At 38.7% G+C, this 17,884-nt stretch overlaps 1 protein-coding gene across 1 annotated transcript; it reads left to right on the forward strand.

The window, feature by feature from the left end:
• Nucleotides 1–3,840: 3,840 nt before the first annotated feature.
• Nucleotides 3,841–16,793, forward strand: laptm4b (lysosomal protein transmembrane 4 beta). Its single transcript, XM_082521826.1, has 7 exons — nt 3,841–4,122; nt 5,420–5,537; nt 8,513–8,586; nt 8,681–8,803; nt 9,047–9,145; nt 10,791–10,886; nt 13,998–16,793. The coding sequence occupies exons 1-7, from the start codon at nt 4,030–4,032 to the stop codon at nt 14,070–14,072; spliced, it is 678 nt and encodes a 225-aa protein (XP_082377952.1). The 5' UTR covers nt 3,841–4,029; the 3' UTR covers nt 14,073–16,793.
• Nucleotides 16,794–17,884: the final 1,091 nt, after the last annotated feature.

Below are 17,884 nucleotides of genomic sequence, written 5' to 3' on the forward strand. Positions count from 1 at the left end.
TGCTTTGCCACTTTTCTTTAATATGTAAAAATTAACCAAATGCGAAAACATACCATCCCTGGCCACTTTATTAGGTACACCTGTTTAACTCCTCATTAACACTATCTGATCAACTAGTCACATGGCGGTAACTCATTTACACATGTTGGAATGGTCAAGATGAGATGTCAAAGTTCAAAATGAGTATCAGAATGGGGAAGAAAGGTGACTTTGAACGTGACATGGTTGGTGGTGCCAACCAACTATTCTAGGGTTTACAGAAGATGGTTCAAAAAAAGAGAAAATATTCAGTTAGCAGGCCAGAGAAAGACAGGCTCAAATAACCACATTATGACCAAGGTATGCAGAAGAGCTTCGCCTCAAATCTCACAGCAGATGAGCTACAGCAGCAGAAGACCATGCGAGGTGCCACTCCAGTCAGCTAACCAAAATAACCAGGGTCACCAAAATTGAACCAAAAAACACTGCCTGATTTAATAAGTCTCAATTTCTGCTACGGCTTTCAGATAGTGGTGTCAGAATTTCATGTAAACAACATGAAATAATGGATCCATCCTGCCTTGTATCAATTGTTGAGCTGGTGATGGTGTAGTGGTGTGGGATATGTTTTCTTGGTATACTTTGGGCGCTTTAGTACCAACTGAGCATAATTTAAATGCCACAATTACCTGAGTATTGTTGCTGACCATGTTGAGTCCTTATCTCAAACATATAGAGAGCACCTTTGAGGCATAGTGGAAAGATGGAGTCACATCATGGATGTGCAGCCACAAAATCTGCAGCCACTGCTATCATGTCAATAGGGAGCAAAATATCTGTGCAATGTTTCCAGCACCTTGTTGAATCTATGCAATAAAGAATTAAGACTGTACAGGAGACAAAAGAGGGTCGCACCCAGGACTACCAAGGTGCACCTATTGAAGTGACCAGTGAGTGTATGGCATCATGAAAGAAGTCTATTGTATGATTCCATAAAACAGTTTGCATGGTTACCAGGAGGCTTGCCTTAAATTTATCTTCCACATTTAGCCAGGATAGCTGTTTATGCTTCTTGTAAACATTTGTACAGCAAGAATAATGAAGAGCTGGCTGCTCTGTTCAATGCAATTTCAGGGTTTTATTTTGGAGGGGGTTTTAAGATGTTTTTTAAAAAGCACTTGACCAGATGATCAGCCAGTAGCATGCTCCAGATCTGATATATATATATGAACTATATAGTATTATTAATTTGCAGCCTTTTAGTAATGCCTTGCAAGTCCAACACATAAATTTTCCTTACTACTAATTTAGGTGATGCATATGTTGCATCATCAACATGCATACTTTTTTGACATTATCTTCAAAATACTTTTCAAAAAATTGAAAATAAAAGTAGCCCTTAACTACTGCCTTGTGGAACACCGCAAGCTTTCTTTTATAAAAACTGCCTTTAAAAAGCACTCACTCTGCCAGAGAGCTAAACTTTTATCCAAGTGCAGACTTTGAGAAATGTCATATTTCATATTAGCAGTTAATAGTTTATATACTGCTATATGTAGCCTATACAGACGGTAGTCAGTGACACTGAAACATAGAAATAGTATTACTAATAGTGCCATGTTAACCATCAAGTATGGAATGGCTAAATCAATAATTAATGTTCAATGGTACCATTACTCTGTTTACTGTTGTTAACAGTTGTTAACAGTTCCCTGTTGTTCGTATTTTCTTTCTAATGTAGTTTGTTTGCTGTCAAAGTAATCCCAATTCTGGCATGATTAAAGTGAGGACTCACTGCTTGCTACAGTACAAATCTGTGTCACTAGTCAGGACTCTGTCAGACCCTGGCTACAGTGACCTTCTTGCGGCCAAAACACTGCATCCGTCAATGTGGTTAGGCAGTCGCGTGGCACGCTCACAGAGCCTGACCTCCTTCGCTTCATCTCTCTCCATCCTTTATCTCTCAGTTCATTTAGGATTTGCTGGCTTTTAATCTCTCACAATCTCTGGCTCACTGTCCATTCGCATTCACTTCAGTGGACCATCATGGTTTTTCCCCATTCTTCCCTTTTTTGGGGGGATTGTTGTGGGGTTTTTTCTTCTTTTTTGTGTGTGTGTATGAGAGGCAGATGTATTAATAGAGAAGGTCACTCTGTAATGGATGGTACTGTGGTTGCTAAAAGCCTTGCTATGAAAAGCATTTGCTAATGCTGCTTTAAAAAAAATCTATCCCTGTGTCTGAAATGCAGAGGTCTGATTCAGCTACAAACTGAAACAAGAACATAGCAACTTGCTCATCTATTCTAAAAAAGAATAGACAGTTGGACCGTTCCTTTGTATAATAAAACTTCCGACACACTCACAATTAATATGGAAAATCTATTCAGCCTGGAAAATGGGACCATGACTTTGAGATTTTGTCTTATTCCAGCATGTCTGATCGGTGTTAAGTCATGGCAGCAGAAGAGGAAAATCCCCTAATGTGCCGATGATGCTGTCCACCCACTGGAGCTTAGCAGAGCTGTGGTCACTGGCCCATCTGTCAGGCTTGGTCTGTGATGTTTGCACAGACAGAGACAAAATGGCACAAGATTAACTGGAGTTTCATGCTCTTAACATTACAAAAAGCACATCAATCTATAGGTTTTTGAGGCTTTTGTTTAAGCAAGAAAAAAATGGTGCAATGAAATTATCTCTTTTGGTTTCAGTGTTAAGCATATGGTGTCAAAAAAGAGGGCCGTGACGGTCTCTCTTGACCTGTTGTTCCTTTTTCTGAACACAATGCTTTTTTGATTAAACAGAGTTAGTTAGAAATTTATATATTGAAAACTGAAATAATGAAAAAATATTAAAAAAAACAACAAAAAAAAACAAATCAGTGATGAATCAGTAATGTTTTTGGCATAGCCACACTTTTTTTTTTTTAACTTTTTTTTTAAAATGGTCGTGAGCAATAGGCTTTCTGATGGTTTTTCAAAGTTTTTATTTGGACATTGGGTGCATTTTCTCTTTAAGTCCATTCCTTGTACCTGACCATGTTCAGAGGAATGTTCTTTGTTTGTTAATTTACTTAACACTGACCTATGAATCATTTAAACACAAAAAGGCGCATAACTCAAGGGATGAACCTGAGCTGTCTACACATAACATCTTACCAAAGAAATAAATTTGAATTGTATCTGTTGATTGTACTCTCTTACTAGCATACTAGCAGTATTACTGTAATACTAGCAGTCTTTCGTAAAAAACATCATTTATCATCAATAAAAAAACAACTCAGTTTGACATTTAATAGTGAAGGGAAACGGGGACAAATGGCTGAGGTATGCCAAAAAAAAAAAAATCTGCAATCACAGATCCTGTGGTGAATCCATATTTGAAATATCTGATTTAAATCAGTCATGGATTGGCCTTCCCAAAGCTCAACATTATTGAAGCAGTGTGGGACAAAAAAAGGTAACAAAAGGTAAGAAAAGGTAGAAGAGCTTTAAAAGGCCTTCAGGAAGCCTGGAGAACTATTACTAAAGACTACTTAAAGACATGAAAAGAAGGTTTACCTAAGAGAGTTCATGGCTGTGTTGAAGAATATAGGTGGCTGTTCTAAATATTGACTTTTAAGGTCGTTGAACTGTTGAATTGTTTTGTTCTTATTTTTAATGCTGAGCTTTTTCTACTTTTTTTCTATTACTTAACGTTTTGGTTGTTTTAACAAAGGAAATAAAATTTAAGCTATATGTGTCGTGGAAGATAAAACTGGACAAACAAAGAGCTGCTGAAACATTTCGTGATTATGAAGCGTTTGCATCCCGGCCAAAAAAAAAAAAATCCTCCCGTGGTCACGTGACTCCGGGTGAGCCAGATTAACGGCTCTCTGTTTCTGTGTTTCCCACTTGCTGAAACATCTCCTCAAACAGACGCTGGATGTGGCGGCGGTCCTAGCAACGAAGACGTTATCTTTCCCACCTTTTTTCGGTTATCGTAGCCTTGACTAGTCAGTTGTTTTCGACGGCATTCATGAAATAACCTGAAATTCAGTGTGTGGACAAAAAGATGATTTCGCCGTGGGACCGGTGGTACTCGACGAGCTGCTGCCTCTGCTGCCATGTACGAACAGGCACCATTATTTTGGGAATATGGTATATGGTAAGTCCTTTTTTTTCATCTCACGTCAGGTCCCAGACGTGAATGAATATGGCTGAATATGTGGGACAAATTCTAAAAATATTTAATAAATATCGAGTCATGTTAATTAGACAGCTAACTCCATCTGTTTTCCATGTTTTTCACTTATGTTAAAAACAGGGTGCCAGCGTATGAAATAATTAAAAAATGTTAGCAAAATAACCTTTAGCATCTGTTGGGGGTTTTTTTGTTGTTTTTTGGCTATATAAGCATATAAACAAAGTGTCTAACAAATTCGTTTCTTTTTTATTTTTGTGTTTCCTCCTAAAATAATCCTAAGCTTACAGTTTTAGGCTGTTGATGCCTCCTTTTCCATCTCTACACATGTTTACCCAGTTAAATATAGTTTGTCTCCGATATTTCCCACCCGAAAGGATAACTTAAAGTCGTAAACATAGTTCGGTAAGACTGGTGAAATCCCCGATCTTCATAAGCCTCCCTTATTTTGAGCTACTACCGATCAACAAGGCCATAAAAAGCAACAAAAACCTCCATGAGATGTGTTCACATGAGGTGAAAGTGGTGACATAAGACCGATGAGCTTGTTCTCCCAGTCCTATGGTTTTCTGTTGTATTGAATTCCAGTATGTTGTATTGAAGCTGCTCAGCAGTACATCAATACCACTTTCCTTAAATTACCCATAACATTAGAGCTCTAACAATCAGTGATGATTATGAGGAAAGAGGGGAGAAAGCAGTTTAGATATATTGCTTTGTTTTCTATTGTCTGGCAATTGTCAAACTGGTCACCAATCTTTTTGAACACCTGTCTCCTAAATATATCTGCACCTTGTCCTACCTCTAAATGATACCTCATTCAGGACAGATAAATAGATATTTAATTGATCCAAAAAGGGAAATTATTGTGTTACAGGAGCAGGATAAAGAATAATCAATAGTACAGTCTACAATAAATAAACAATAAATAAGTCCCATAGATCCGTAGGGAGGACTTTATAGTGTGAGGTAGAGGTAGTGCAAATATTTTTATATATACAAAGGTGATTACAAAATAAAAAATGAGGTTAAATTAAAGAAAAGATTTTTTAAAAACTGATATTGTGCAAGAGAGTAGTGCAAGTTGCATTAATAAATAATACAAGAAGGTGTAAGAGGAAAACAAGAGTTATTTTATAGTTGCCTGACTCGCTCAGTGCATCTTAACTTATCATTACTAATCAGCTGTCACATTATCTGAGTTATATTACTAACTGCACGTTTTTGTTCAACTGTAATATCGATTCTCCTGTCCTCACAGCTCATCAATGCGGTGGTCTTACTTATCCTGCTGTCAGCTCTTAATGACCCAGTTCAGTACCGCTACCACCTTACCAGCTCCGAGCTGGGAACTGACATCGACGTCATGGACGATGCGAGTAAGTTGCAGCTAATCCTCCCGTTATTAAAAGATAAATGTCCTCAACGAAGCATTCAGACTGTAGAAAGTCAACCCATGCCTTGTTTTCGCTCTTCCAGTTTAAGGATTTACTGTTGTGAAGTGATTGGCTTTGTGTTTGGGGCTGTTGATTATATAAAACAAGACAATTTTCTGATATTTTATCCACAAGGGAACTGATTGATTAATTTATTAGTGGATATATAGGAGTTGGTTGCAACTTTAAATCAAACATTTCTGGTTGTTCTAGATGTACCACTGAATATTAGAAGTGAATGTTAGGGCCTGTTCTTGTGCTTCAGAGATTGGATTTCACTGATTGGATTTCTTGCTGTCAGCCATATCCAGAAAGGGTAGAACCAAAAACGCTTGTGTGGATTTTTACTTTTTCTCATTCAGAATGAGCCTGTAGAGAGTGATTATGCATGTATTGGTTTATGTGTAGAAAAGCTAATGTGTCTGTCTCTCATTATTTAACAGACTGGAAATAGCCAAACTAATGTGATGTACCAGCAAATAAAAAAGCAGGCACAGATGTTTATTTGTTGTGTAAATTTTGCGTTGACTAAATTTTGGAAAACAGTGTGATGAAGAGCTGAAAGACTTTGAAATTGTCTGTATTTGCTCCTGTTGAAAAATAAGAACAAGATAGAATAGAAATATCCTTTTTTGTCCCTCAATGGGGAAATTCACATATTCCAGCAGCAAAGTAACAGACAGATGGAGCATGCAGAGCCATACAAAAGTGAAGAATATAGCATTAAAAAAGAAGAAGACTGTACAGAGCAAATTTACAACATAAGAAAAAATGAATGCTATACATTTATTAAAAATAGCATACTCAGGTTCAAAGAAATATGCAGCTGAGAAGGATAATTTTTTACAAAGACGTATAAAAAGTGCTGTATATTTGTGCTTAAAAACAACAAGGATAGACTATATCAGTATTGACATTGACCCAGAATTTCATATTTTGTGTCTGTAGGAATTTCCTGTGATTTCTGACCAAGTAAAAGATGGTTGGTTAGTGGCTAACTAAGTTATACTATAAAGGAATAGAAAGGAAAACCCGTGTGGTGTTTACTTTACTCAATTCCTCTCCTTCCATGAGAGATTCAACTGAAAATGTTACCTGAGAAGCTAGATGGCAGCGCTAGAAGCAAGTCATTTTTCGGTAGTTTTACGCATATAATTAAACATTTATTTCTGCAAAGTTGAAGCCAAGAATGATTATGATCAGTCGATGCTGAAGATGTATCAGCAGCATCAGTTTCGTAGCTCATTAACAGTAGTATATGAATGTATGCTGGTGTTCGTTAAAAATCAACTGTCATGTCCATGCAACTCCACGTGTTTCTGCAGCTGTAGCATCATCTGTCCTTTCTGCCAACCACTTCGTTTCTGAGAACGCTGCTCTCAGCACAGACATAGCTGAGTAAGCTGGGCACCGTAGAGAACAAATCAGCGTGCATGTGTATTTTCAGTGCTTCCCCTCCAGCAGCTATCATCATCACAGTCGCCTCTGGAGCACCACAGATACTGTCAGCGGCTACTCTGATTAAAAATGACTGCTCTAATTCTCTTTCGGATTAAAACGGTCATCTTGACAGAGTCTCCTCTCACAAAGCTTATGTGGCACTGGTTAGAGTGGTAGTCTGTTTATGTATGCGTGTATTGTTTATTGTTTATATGCAGTATGTAAGAACCTCTGTGTCTGTGTTGCTTAAAAGCATGTCTTCTGTTCCTGGGTGTTACCAGGGTGAAGCTTGTGAAGTTATGGAATAATAACTAATATAGTTCACTGTCAGTACAAGCACTTATTAGTCAGTATAGCGTCTCCCAGTAGTGATCTGGGATCCTTCTTACACACCATCACATACACACAGATATCCTGGTTCGGCCACATGTTAGCGATGTTTGTTGAGAGCTACACTGATAGCGACTAGTGTTGCATCGGGATTCTCACAGCTGTAATGTGAACGTGAGAAGGACAACTCTTGCATAATGATACCCACATGTTGATCGTGTTGTGTGATGTAGATACTAGCATGTGATCTGTGGTGTTTGGAGTCATGCTTGGTATTGAAAGGTGTACTTGTTCTCTTGTTTGTTGAGTTGGCTTCAGGTAGCAGGAAAAGTGAACAGGAGTCTGGCTACGTTGATAGTGCACCGGAAGACTGATAATTAACATTGATCTGTATTATTGGATATCAGAAATATTTTCTTTTGTAAAACATTTACCGTGACAACATTTCATGACATGAATATATGTTAATCTAAAAAATTCCAGCACACCTCAGCAGAAAAGCCTTCACCCCAAATGGATTTCACGGAAACAACCTGGAAAAGGTGTAGGAGTCTATAAGAGTGTTAACACATAAATATTTCTTTTTAACCTGTAATATTACTCACAATTGAATTTATTCCTAGCAACCCAAATTAATATTAAATGCAGCGATGTTTTTAATTTTTTTTTTAAGTCTCCCAGCTAAATTTTGGTGTGATGCCAGATATTCATTTATAATTTATAAATGTATAAATATGACTTTTTTACCTGTCACTGTTTTCTATGGTCAATTTTAAAGGATTGCAGTGTGGATAGTTTACTTTAATGAGGCCACAGGGTAATTAACGTTGCCTATTAATTGCAGGATTTATTGTGGGAGCAAAACAAGTCATCAAAAACTCCTACAGATAAAAACGAACTCTGATTAGCTGGTCTAATCTAGTCCTACAAAAATCAAACAAAGCTAATCTGCCCCTTTCAACACAGTGTGTATAGTTCAAACAGAAAATTTTCATATATTTTCTAACCATTATACCATCAGAGCTTAATTGTAAAGTAGATCAGTCACTGATCTGATCACCAATGAGTACAATGTCAATGTCTTTCAGAGAAAGCATTAAAGGTGACATGTTCTCATGCCATTGCTTTGTATGTTTGTCTTTCCTCAGATATCTGCATAGCCACTGCAATATCCCTACTCATGATTCTTATATGTGGCATGGCGACATACGGTGCTTACAAGGTGAGCGAACAAAAGCAAATGACATTCAAGCACAAATCTGAACTTGGGAAAACTAACCGAGTGTTTTTATCTGATCTGAATCTCTCCTCTATAGCAACACGCTGCTTGGATCATTCCATTCTTCTGCTACCAAATATTTGACTTTGCCCTTAATACACTGGTAGCCATTAGTGTGGTGGTTTACCCCAACACGGTGCAGGACTATCTCCAGCAGCTGGTGAGGACTGTTTCATTCCAACTAAAATATCCACCTCAACAGCTGTCTTCATCTTAATGGGAATTTAAGATGCTTAGTTATTAGCTTAGGTGCTAATATACTGAGTAACTGAGATTTTTTATTTTATTTTATATTTCTTTATTTATGTTTTGAAGGGCCAGTTGTGTGTTTTAGGTCCAACATTTCTCTTTGCTTTTTACATTTGACTTATTTCATCTTCTCCTGTCCCACTTTCCCTTCTAGCCGGGGACATTTCCATACAAAGAGGATATCATGTCCACCAACAACATGTGCCTAGTCTTTGCAGTCCTCCTCTTCATCGGCTGCATCCTGTCCTTCAAGGTAAGGATAAATATTCTAGCATAGCTTGCTTTTGTATCTCGTATAAAACTGTACAAATACACAGAAAACAAATACTCCAGAACACTCACTGAGTATTTGTTCACTCTGGAAACATCCTTTTTTTTTTTTTTTATCATTTGTTCCTCACATTGTAGTGTAATTAAGGCAATTAAGTCTCACACTGTGCTCATCTCATAGCTGAATCAACCATATGGCATGTTTAATGAATGTGCTATTGTAAATGCTCCTCTTGAGCTCATCACACAGTCAGAGAGCAGCGGGTCAGGGACAGCAGGAAACCAACTCCCATCAAACAAATTCTCCTTTAATGCTTGGATGATTTTCCAGGCGGAGCGATGCTCTGGGGCTCTTGGACGAGATGGGGCATGAAGTTGCAGTCATCTGTACAATCAAATCAAGTTGTTTCCCTTCTAAGCTGAGATTAGAAGTGTTCTCGGCAGATATCCAAAGCCGGAGCTGGAATTTTATGACAGGAAGCAGCCACTGGAAGACACACTAGTGGACTCGCAGGCAAAAGAGTTATAAATGTCATGTCTTAGAATCTTGAGCTTTCAGTGTGTGGGATAGCCTGGCTGCTTATTCCCTGAAAAAGTCTGCTTTAAAAAGAGCTTATAGATCTGTGCCGTTTGCCAAGAAAAATGGATTGAAGCTCATTTATATTAATGGGTTGAATGTGCAGTATGTATGAGCTGCTGCCTTCTATGTAGATCATATGTGAGTCTGCTGGAAAGACGCCAGATGTGAGTCCTCAAGGACACATTCAGCTGTCAGAACATAGCAAACACCTGCTAAAGTCCCTGCTAAAGCCAACATCCTCCACTTGACTGCATTTGGCATAAATGTCACAGGCAGGAAGAGGAAAAGCTGGAGGGAGAAAGGAGCTGAAGATGAAGCAGCAGAGGAAATGTGAATGGATGAATGTTTCTGTGACTAAAGAGAGAGAGAGAGAAGAGGCATACAAAGTAAAAGGACAAGATAGTTAACTGCAGATTTTGCCAGGCCACTGTGCAACTACTCATTATTTTCCTCATAAACAAACAAAAAATATTGAATAGTGAGCAGAGAAAAAATGATAAACAAAAACCCAATAAACATCCTCGAGGAGTAGAGCTAGCTGTGCTGTCAGCATTTTAAATATATGTAGATTGCTGCTTTCTTTGAGGAGGTCAGCTCAGAAGATGCTAAAGTAATTGGCTATGCTCTGCTTGGCTTTCTTGTTAGTTGCTCTTACTGCTGGCAGAGGACTCAGCAGGCTGCTCACATACACACACACACACACACACACACACACACACACACACACACACACACACACACACATACACAATGGAACTCCTTTTCCTTTGCCAAGCTGAACAAACCTCAGTGCAGGCAAAGGCTCAGAGAAGCTTTTGGTCAAATGTTAGAGGCACATCCAGGAAAATGTCCAAACATAAAACTGTCTTAATTTTTAACAGCTGAATTGAATCACCATGTGTCACCAGTCTGTAACAGCAATATGATGCATCTCTGCCATCGTCATGCCTAATGTTGATAAATGGATGAGATCACAGCAAGCAGCATCTGTAATGATGAAGAGTGTTTCTAAAGGTCATTGTGTGTTTGCTCTCACCTCCTGTGACAGGCCTACCTGATCGGCTGTGTGTGGAACTGCTACAGATATGTGAGCGGCAGGGGCACCACGGAGGTCCTGGTTTATGTCACCACAAACGACACCACGGTGAGTCCGCTTAGCCACCCACCAGCGTCTCACCTCAAGGACACACTAACAGTCCTTCTGCTGTCAGAACTTCATTTTATTGCATTTGCACAGCATTGATTTTTACACTTTGGTTTGAAAGCTCTCTGTTCATTATATTAGCAAAAATGTACACTTAGAAAAGTCACTTTCATCTCGTTGTATGACACATTAACTTCACTAAAATATATCAAATTCTAGTCTCGACAATAATCAGGGATTATTTAGCTGCAATAAAAATACAAACTCTTCACAGAAGAGCATTTTAGAAGTTTTTCATAAATTCAGAATGAAAAAAATCAAAGAACTCTAAGTCGCTTTGATTTAAATACATAAACAAAATAATAATATGGACAAAATAATGTTTATAGATTGGTTACTGGTCATAGATTTTAAAGTGTAACTGTTTAACCTCAGATTTAGATGTTTTCTTCAGTGTCTGTGTTATTTCAGTTAAATTATCTATTAAAAAGAATGCAGAAAGCAAAGTGATCCATTCATAAGTGAACTTATTGTCTCTTAAAATGTTTTTGCTGGCTGTACATGAAGCCAACTTACAGTAGCACCAAAGTGAACGTTAAAAATGTTTCTTTAAATACGGCAGTAGTCATTTTTGTTGGATAAATTTGCCTTTTTCAAAGATGAAGCTGGTATGTGTTGAGCATAAAATCTTGTAGAGTCCAACTTTTTATATAAATACATAATTACTATATAGTAAGGTTTAACCAGTGAGGCGCTATTATATTGAGAAATGAAAGTGATTAAGAGCCTTCTGGTTAAAATGTATAAATTGTCTACATGTGTCACATTATGTACTTAAGTTGCATTGCAGGTTATACAGTGGCTAGTAATTGTACTTAAATTCTTTAATGTTAGTTTATGCTGTATATAGTCAGTGATGGGACACTGTATCGTAGACCCTGTAGGTTGTCCTGAGGTGTGATTGGCTAGCTTTTTAGAGTTAGGTATAGTCCACTCCACATGCTCCCCCTCAGCGATCACTCACAAGGTTTTTGAAAGGCTTTACCATAGTCACGGTTTCCATTTGTCCGTTTGTAATCCTCCAGGATGATACACAAGACATTAATCTGTCTCACAGCCGCTGTCGTCTCAGTACGCAGCACTTCATCTGTCACTTTGTCCTTGTGCCGCCATGGCCCTGCTGCACGCTGCTGACGTTTTTCACCTTGTGAAACAAACTGCACACCCGGCAGCTAATCCAGCAGGGGCTGAAGTCATATTGTGTATCATATGGCCTTTTAGCAACTATCAGATACGTGCCAGTCACTCTCTCCACTGTCAAGTGTGTTTATTTCAGTGTAATTAAATTAGAAGATTAAGAAAACAAGCAAATACTTAATCTAGAATTATACTGACTCTTAGATATATTCGAAGAAAAAAGAAAATAATTTAGCAGGTAAATGTAGAGTCACTGCCTTGATATTAGACTTCTTTATGTCCCCAGAAACGCACATGCAAATGTGAAGTAGGTCAAGGTCAACACAGAGAGACACGTACAGAGATTCCTTCATTTATTATTTATAAAATCAGTGAAAATCCTGTGAAAATCACAGTGAATGTATGAATATACCTAAACATTTAATTAAATACAAGAAACAAATCTAAAAAGAAACACTCTAGTTGGCTAATGTAAACCAAAACATCTCTCTGTGTATATATAAATGTATTAATTTATCATTGTGTATATAGTTGAATAAATGTAAAAAAAATCCAAAAAATTCAAATATTTATTCAGAATATTTATTTTTCTTTAAAAGAAAGACTTGAAAGCTGAAAAACCTGAAGGCTGCCGCATAAGCATTGTGAATTTCAATAAGAGAGCTATGTGACAACAAATGGTTTAAGTTCAACAAATATTTGTGTCACATAAAGAGGTTAAAATAGCTTTCGTTGGCCTTAATAATGATGTGGATTTATCGCTGTGTTTCCTGTGTCCACACACAGCTGAATGGAGCATTGCGTCTATTTTTACTGTTATGGAGCTGGAGGTGTGTCTAAATGGCTTTTTACAAGCACCAACATCAAGTACCCAGCTGTTTATCTGCAGTGCTTTTATATAAATGCCATTAAAATGCACAAGGGTCGTTTCTCTCTCTCTTTCTCTGGGATTTTTTTCTGTCCCTTCTCTTTATATGCCTCTGTCCTTTCCCTTCTCCTGGACATGTTACATAATTGTCTGCTTGTCTGCTTTATTTCAAAGCCTCTCTGTGATATGTTTGCCGGCCATCCCTGGCTGTTTCACAGTTCCATCCCCTCGGAGCGTATTCTTTTTTTTTTCTCACACTTTCACTGAATTAGCAGCAGTACTGGTTTTATAACACCATTTACAGAGAAGGAGCTCTGATAGAGAGAGGAGTGCAGCCTGGCCTGTAAAGCAGGGCCCTGTGTGTGTGTTTGTGTGTTTTTCCTCTTTCCTCTACAAACTGTACAATATGAAATATTTACAGTACATTTTAAATGTAAACTGCTTTAATTGTTTGTAGCTTCATTTGACTACAATGAAGCTCTTTGTCTATTAACAACAGCATAAACACAGCATCCCATGGACCAGTTGTTCACATTTTTGGCCCCCTGCTGTCAGTAAATGGGTACAACATGTAGGCTCTGGACAGTACCAGCACATCGCTTTCAGGCTCTGGTCACACAGCCTTAGAGACCATTAGCAACCGCCTAACAATCACCAGTTGCCAGGGAAAAAATGAGTATTTGTCAACTGGTTGCTAGATGTTGCTGGCAGTCGCAGTGAAATCAGCTGCTAAAGCTCAACTGACACAGGCTCTAGACACTGGTCAGTGATCCCCTGGTGCCCACTGCTTGCTAGGGAAAAATATGTATTCCCCACTGGCTGGTGAGTGGTTTTGTGAGGCTTCATTCTGTATTTATTGTTCAGAGAGAAGTCTATACTGCCCTGAAAACTCTTTTCATGGGTCACCTAGCATTTAGGTGGTCGCTCACAGTTTGTATGGATGTTGCCAACTTGTGTGTAAGCACTTGCCAAGTGGAAGTGAAAGCAAAGAGTGCCAGCATGTTTTTAAGTGATTATTTGGAACTACTTTTGTTTTCTTACTTCAGGTTCTGCTGCCACCATACGAGGAAGCTGTTGCCATCCCACCAAAGGAGCCTCCCCCACAGTATATGGAGGCATGAGATATACCCTCACTGCTGGATTATGTACCCCAATCCTCCGACCACATCTCCTTACAGCAGTAGGACTCCAATGCTGGCTGCATCGTGTTGGAAAAACAATGTCTTAGATGCTGGTCCAGCTTGGATTCCTGCCAACTTTAGAGTAAATTAGGCCGACCTGAGCCAGTATTGCCATAAACTCTACTCCCCTCCTCCACCACCACCCTCCCGGTTGTTGTGACATATGCCCCCTCTTCTCGTCCCCTTTGTCCTCTTCCAAGGACAGCATCACATCAGCTTTCAGACTACAACCCCACCGCCAACGCTAATTCAGCCAATCCTCTGGGTAGCTGCTGTTCCTTGGAAGTGACTCCTGCACGCCTTGATCACCTGACTTAATGTGCACTTTTCTTCACGTGAAAAGTGCAACGGTTTGGCCACCAACTGTTAACCCACATTACTGTGAACCTCCTTTGCAGTGTTTTGTCTAGAAACAAACTACCTGAATAGAGACAAAGCAACAAAAATAGCGAGAAGGAAACTTACATTATTAGTTATACAAAAGCACTTTTTTCAGAAATTGAAAAATTTCCTTAGTTGAATGTAAATTTTGTAAGATGTTTTTGTATCACAGTAAAAACTGAGAGAAATCACACGAATACTAAAAGGATCTCCTGTTCTTATAAAATATCTCCGGCGTGCTGATGTTGCTCGTCCTGCTGGGAAAGTGTTTCAAGAAAGGTTTTGCGACCGCTAATTACTCGTCTTCCTTTTGTATCCACAGTATGTGAACCCATAACCCATCAACTGGCCGCGTAAACCCGTTCGCACCGTTGATTTAAATCCCAGTATTCCATTTTGCCTTCCTCGCCGCCTCCTTCGTATGTTCAAAATTGAAAAGGTTTGTGATAATCCAGTGAAGACCTTAGCACAAACCTGACACACATTCAAAAACCCAATACACAGAAACGTGTGTGAGTAATGATAATGATAAATATGTGGAAATGTTCCCATCTGTCTCGTGTTGTGGTCGAGTTTTGGCTGCAACAGCATCGACTGCGTCTTTGTTTGTTTTTTGTACATGGATCATGGTGTGTGAGCTGATCTTTTTAGTTGAGCTAACTTAGCTGGGCTGAGGGCATTTCCTATAAATATTCTGTGACATGCTGCTGCACATGCAGATTCTATGTGTGTGTTTACATTTTTATGTGCGCTTGCCTGCGTGTGACATTATCATGTAACTCCTAGGTCATGTATGTGTCGTAACATGTAGTTTTCCCATGCGGCGATGAGATGTTTCCTGCGTTGGTGACTTTCTTGAAATGAAAACATTGGATGGGACTCTAAAGCAGTAGTTCAGCATAATAACACAAAATCAGTATACATTATATGACGCTAGTTAAACAGTGCAAATGCTTGTCCTTTGTCAAGAACCGTTTAGGAAAACAGTCAGTAGACAGTATATAATGTATTTAATCAGTTTACATGGATTACATTTTATTATTCAGTCTATGCAACAGTGCATTCACCAACTTGTTAGGCTTGGAAATACAGATGTGGTCAGAAGTTTGCATCTACTTAGAATGGCCTGGTACTTTTGGGCTTTTAATGATTTCTTTGAACTCTTCTTTATCTGGGGTGGAATGATTGCACAACATACATCTTTAGTTACTTTAAAAATACAAGAACTAGATGCACAATTTATCTTGAATTTTCTCATAGCCTCGGATGTATACATGCAGCATTAGTATTTGGTTAAATGTCTCTTAGCAAGTGGTACCTCAACTAGACGCTTTTGTTAGACAACAGTAAGCCTCTGGCATAATTCTGGCTGGATATTTGACCACTCTTCTTGGCAGGAAAATTAATTTAAATTGGTTGGTTTCCTGGTATGGAACCGACTTTTAAATGTAGTCCATAGATTTCCAATAGGGTTGGGGTCAGAGCTGTGGGAAGGCCATTCCATAAGCTTAAGGTTGTCCTGCTCTATCCATGTGTGTTTAGGGTCATTGCCCTGTTGGAACAACCCAACTGTGTGACAATTTTAACTTTGTTCTTGTTTCTAATGTCTCTGTAAAGCACTTTGAATCACCTTGTTGTTGAATTGTGCTATACAAATAAACTTGCCTTGCCTTGCCTTGCCTTGTGCAAATCTACAATTCTCCTTACAGCTTTACGGAGTTAAGCTGTATAATCATTCTTCCCTGGAAAAACAACAGCTCAAATATATCATTATAAAAGCCAAAACTTAACCTAACATTCATGTTCAAGATGAGTGTGTGTAAACGTCTGACCACAGCTGTATGTGCACCATGAAGTAGTTTTGTTCTATTTGATACTAATACTGTAGTCCACAGTGTAGCCATGTGTCAGCCCCTCTGTCCTCATCCTTGTTTGTGTGAATTATGGCCTCTGCTTCTGCAAATCCAACAAAGCTGAACATGAAATTGCACTTTAAACTCAGTGTGCGCTCACTGAAAACTGCTGTATCTGTGGTTGTTTTTGTGTTTTCCATCTTTGTTGTGTGATCTGTCTGCAAAGTTGCAGAGGTGAACATTTTCATGAGTCTGGAGAATTTCTGCTAAGTTTTGCAGGCTTTAATGCTTGGACAGTGTCTGGACCAGTGGATGGCTGATGGCTCTTTTTTATTAGTCACTATGAGACTGTTCTCCTCTGTTTTCTTGTTGGATCTGCATGAGCTCACGTCTTTAATTCTGAATAATAAAAAAGCTAAAACATCTAGTCCGTGCTGAATTTGAGTCTGTTTTCGAGGGGGAAATTATTTATAGAGGAGCTGTTATGCTTTAACTTAATTTCTTCTTTTTCCAGGAAGTGTTGATTGGTTTTCACCTAAAGTAAAAGCACCACAGAAAGCACTTTTACAACCAAAAATGTATAATAATAGAGATATCAGGCTCTAAATAGTTTAAACAGGGTCCCCAGCCTAAGTCAAATAGTACCCTATGCCATCCTCCAATACCCAGCTTATGCTCACTAACCTCTTGTAGTAAGATGCTCTTCCCTTCGGCAAACAGGCTCTTACTTGTTAGTACGTTATTGTTACTCATCTAGCAGGAAACCCTAGAATGAGAAACATTAGTCCATCTCTAGTTTCAAACCTAATATCTTCATTCTGATAATACATCAGACCAATACCTGTGCAGTTTATCATGTGACCTGATACAATGAGTATCATCATACCTACCGGTACATTCAGCCACGTTGGTGAGAGACAGGGATTGAAATTAAATTAAACATCTTAAGATTCTCCTTACTTTCATATTTTCTGTCAGACATACATTTGTAGAAGCTTTTTTCACAGTTGTGCATAATGAGCTCACCCTGTTTGAAAATAATCTCTGCATTGGGTTTTAAACTGTTTCTCTCTCCTCTTGGCTCTGATTGATGTCAGTGGCCATCTGTTTACAGAGAGCAGCCAATCAGAATAAAGTTGGCTTTAATGGGAGGAGCCGAATGGAAGGAGCTCAAACTAGTTTTATATACTGTGATGAATGGGAGCCCAGTGTAACGGGCTTCTTTTTTTTTTTTTTTGTGAGGTGGGAGTCCATTTAACATGCTGATACAGAAAATTATCAAACCGGTGCTTTTCCTAAGGCATTTTTATTTGGGAATCACTGCAGCAAGTAATAAACTGAATCATATATCCCAGCTGATCCCAGACAGACAAGCTCACCTACTTTCTGCCACTGGGACGCTGACAGAAAATAAACTGGGTCACATTCTGTCCCTCTTCTTGCTGAACTGCTTGTCCAGGGCAGGGCTGCAGCACTGACATCTGATTCAAAAGGACTCTTTGAAAAGGGACACAATAG

This window comes from Aulonocara stuartgranti, assembly GCF_965226115.1.
Source record: "Aulonocara stuartgranti genome assembly, chromosome: 22".
In the NCBI taxonomy this organism is placed as follows: domain Eukaryota; kingdom Metazoa; phylum Chordata; class Actinopteri; order Cichliformes; family Cichlidae; genus Aulonocara; species Aulonocara stuartgranti.